The sequence below is a fragment of the Pistacia vera genome, unplaced genomic scaffold (assembly GCF_008641045.1).
Source record: "Pistacia vera cultivar Batoury unplaced genomic scaffold, PisVer_v2 Contig483, whole genome shotgun sequence".
In the NCBI taxonomy this organism is placed as follows: Eukaryota; Viridiplantae; Streptophyta; class Magnoliopsida; order Sapindales; family Anacardiaceae; genus Pistacia; species Pistacia vera.
Genome location: NW_022196316.1, coordinates 101,081 through 103,543, shown reverse-complemented (window position 1 = coordinate 103,543; position 2,463 = coordinate 101,081). Strand labels below are relative to the sequence as shown.

General features: G+C 40.4%; 1 protein-coding gene across 3 annotated transcripts; it reads right to left on the bottom strand.

Annotated features, from left to right (window-relative positions):
• Nucleotides 1-247: 247 nt before the first annotated feature.
• Nucleotides 248-1,835, bottom strand: LOC116146800 (probable carbohydrate esterase At4g34215). 3 transcript variants are annotated; one of them, XM_031432248.1, is made up of 3 exons: nt 988-1,834; nt 677-893; nt 248-539 (listed from the first exon to the last, which is right to left on the bottom strand). In XM_031432248.1, coding segments are annotated over exons 1-3 (957 nt in total). In that variant the 5' UTR covers nt 1,726-1,834; the 3' UTR covers nt 248-537. The 3 variants fall into 3 exon arrangements, with proteins under 3 accessions (XP_031288108.1, XP_031288107.1, XP_031288106.1); XM_031432247.1 differs by having other exon boundaries at nt 248-545; nt 988-1,833; XM_031432246.1 differs by lacking the exon at nt 248-539 and having other exon boundaries at nt 554-893; nt 988-1,835.
• Between the last annotated feature and the right edge of the window lie 628 nt (nt 1,836-2,463).

The following is a 2,463-nucleotide window of genomic DNA, read 5'->3' as shown; positions in this document are numbered from 1 at the left end:
AAATATCAGTTACAAAATCAACATCTAATCCAACTCAACTTTACCTGGGACAATATGAATAATGAAATGTCAAACCAAAATAATCCGTTTTTACAATCAACGAAGACAAGAATGCCCTTTTCTTTCTCCATTGAAGTCATTGCATCATCTTGAAAATGGTAATAGTTTTGAGATACAGAATAGGATGTTTCTACAAAACCAGATAACAAATTTATCTAACTCTGAAAACACTAGAACAAAACTGATATATTCAGGAAGTGTTATTTATTCATATCCACTAACTTAAATCCTACAATAGGTACAACAAATATACCTAAAAAATAATTCTCTAGTAAGGAGGTCCTTACTCCTAACTAGAGCATTATTGATACCTAAATATTCTTGAATATTTTCATTTAAAAACAGTACTTTGTTTCTGCATAAAATCAAAACAATAGCAGAAAGAAGGCTTCTTGTTCACTTCTCAAGTTTGAATGGCCACACTCATGTTGAGCTCTTATTTGATAAGTAAAGCTTAGCTTCTTCTTTCCATGCAGACTCTGTTCCTAACACACAAAGTGGAAGTTGATAAAAAATTTCTACAACATGAGACTCAAATTCACATATAATCCAGTAGTTAAAGACAATCGATTTTAGTTTGAGCTAAAAAGTCTTGATAGATAGCATAAACACATACAACATTTCGAAGATTGAGCCGAGCCTGCAAAATGCTTGAAGTATGCCTCACCAAGAATGTGACCCAACTTCACCTGTGCTCCTGTAGTCAGGTGAAGGTGATCTTCTTTGAGCTCCAATCCCCTGGCATCAACACACACAACATTTGGAAGATTTATCCCCATTTGTGCTTCCCTAATTTTCTTCATGTACCTTTTATCCCCTGATGCTATTGCCACCTGCACAAAAATTTGAAACTTTTTCATTCATAATGCAAAATAGCCTTACAAAAACAATGCAATTTGAAAACTTTACATATAATCTAAATGCAACCTGAATTATTGGAAGTGAAGGCAAACCCAGATCTTCCCTCACATTATGAATCAACGTCTCCATGTTCCTCTGGTACGCATCAGCATCATGCTGAGTTGACGTGTCACTTTCTCCTTGGTACCACAACAAACACTTGATTTCTCCACCGCTCTTTAGACTCTCTTTACTCCTAGTCACCATGTTCTCGTACAATTTCTCCCCACGCGCCCACTCTCTGATTGCGGTTCCCCCCACCGCACACGGCACCAACCCCACCACGTTCTCTCCGCCCACGCGCTCTCTCACCACATTGGCGAAAGACATCCCCGGTCCAACCCCACACACTTTCTTAGTGTCGATGTCGGCGTGGAGTGGCTCGCGCGCCAGCTCCCAATGGAGCTTGGCGCTGAGACGGAGGATGGAGGGGTGAGATTGGCAGTCGGATGGGACCACTCCATCCCAGTGTTGGTGTTTGGACACACCACCTCGGCCTGCCATGTTACTCTGCCCGGACAGGATGAAGATCTGAGTTGGGTTTGGAATGTCAGCAATCTGGTCCGGAATGGTAGAGTCCATTGTTGTGAAGTGAAGAGATGGTTGACCTTGACGAGGTTTAACGAATTTCTTTAATGGCGAATCGAATTCCAATTGCAGAACAAGGAAATGATGGTGAAGATGGGAGCAGTGGTTGACTGAAGGTAGAGTCCATGGATTGGTACTGTATACAAAACTAATTACATTTACTGAATTTGGGCCCATCTCTAAAGGCCATTAAAGTCCAAATTGAAGTTAGGGTTTGTTTGGTTTGTGAAATAGTATGGAAAGGACTGCGATTGGGATTGGGAGTGCGAATCGACAAGGGAAAAGGAATAATTAGGTTTTTGTCAAACCCAAACTAAATCAAATAATCTGCATTGAGTGTTCTGAAACCTGTCTGGGGTGTCACTCGGCCAAGGGTCGGGTCTTGGGTTGACCGATTAAACTGATTGTCTAACCGGTAATCCAACAAGTTTAAAATCTAGCAAACACATCCCTGATAAATACCACCAGTAGGCTTGAAATCCAACAAATGCACCCCATGTGACAGTTATGTTTCACTTTTTCCGGCCAAATTTTGGCTGATTTTAGCAGCTAAAATTCAATTTGATACCACCACCTGAACCAATGACCTCCATTTTATAAAACCATTCTAACCTCAGCACTTGGTGGTCCCATGTTCATCGATCGTGACTTGCGTATACTGTCACGATTGGATTGAAACAGTAGAAAGTGGTAACCCGGCTCGGAGAAGGCCCAAGTCCCAGCCAGTCCAACTTGTTAAAACTATTGGGTCGAGCCAAGTTTAAGAACAAAGCTGAATTCTATAAAAATTGACCTAAACCAACGAATATAACCAATTGATATTTAATTGCGAACATTTAAGGTTTGATTGTTCATATATTTTCATGAATTTTAATAGAGTTTCTTCAAGTACAAAAGCACGCATGGTATCCCACT

Coding starts and splice junctions, on each gene's coding strand:
- LOC116146800 (XM_031432246.1), bottom strand. CDS start 1,725: ATGGGCCCAAATTCAGTAAATGTAATTAGTTTTGTATACAGTACCAAT. Junction 894..987: donor CTTCACTTCCAATAATTCAG/GTTGCATTTAGA, acceptor ATTTTTGTGCAG/GTGGCAATAGCATCAGGGGA.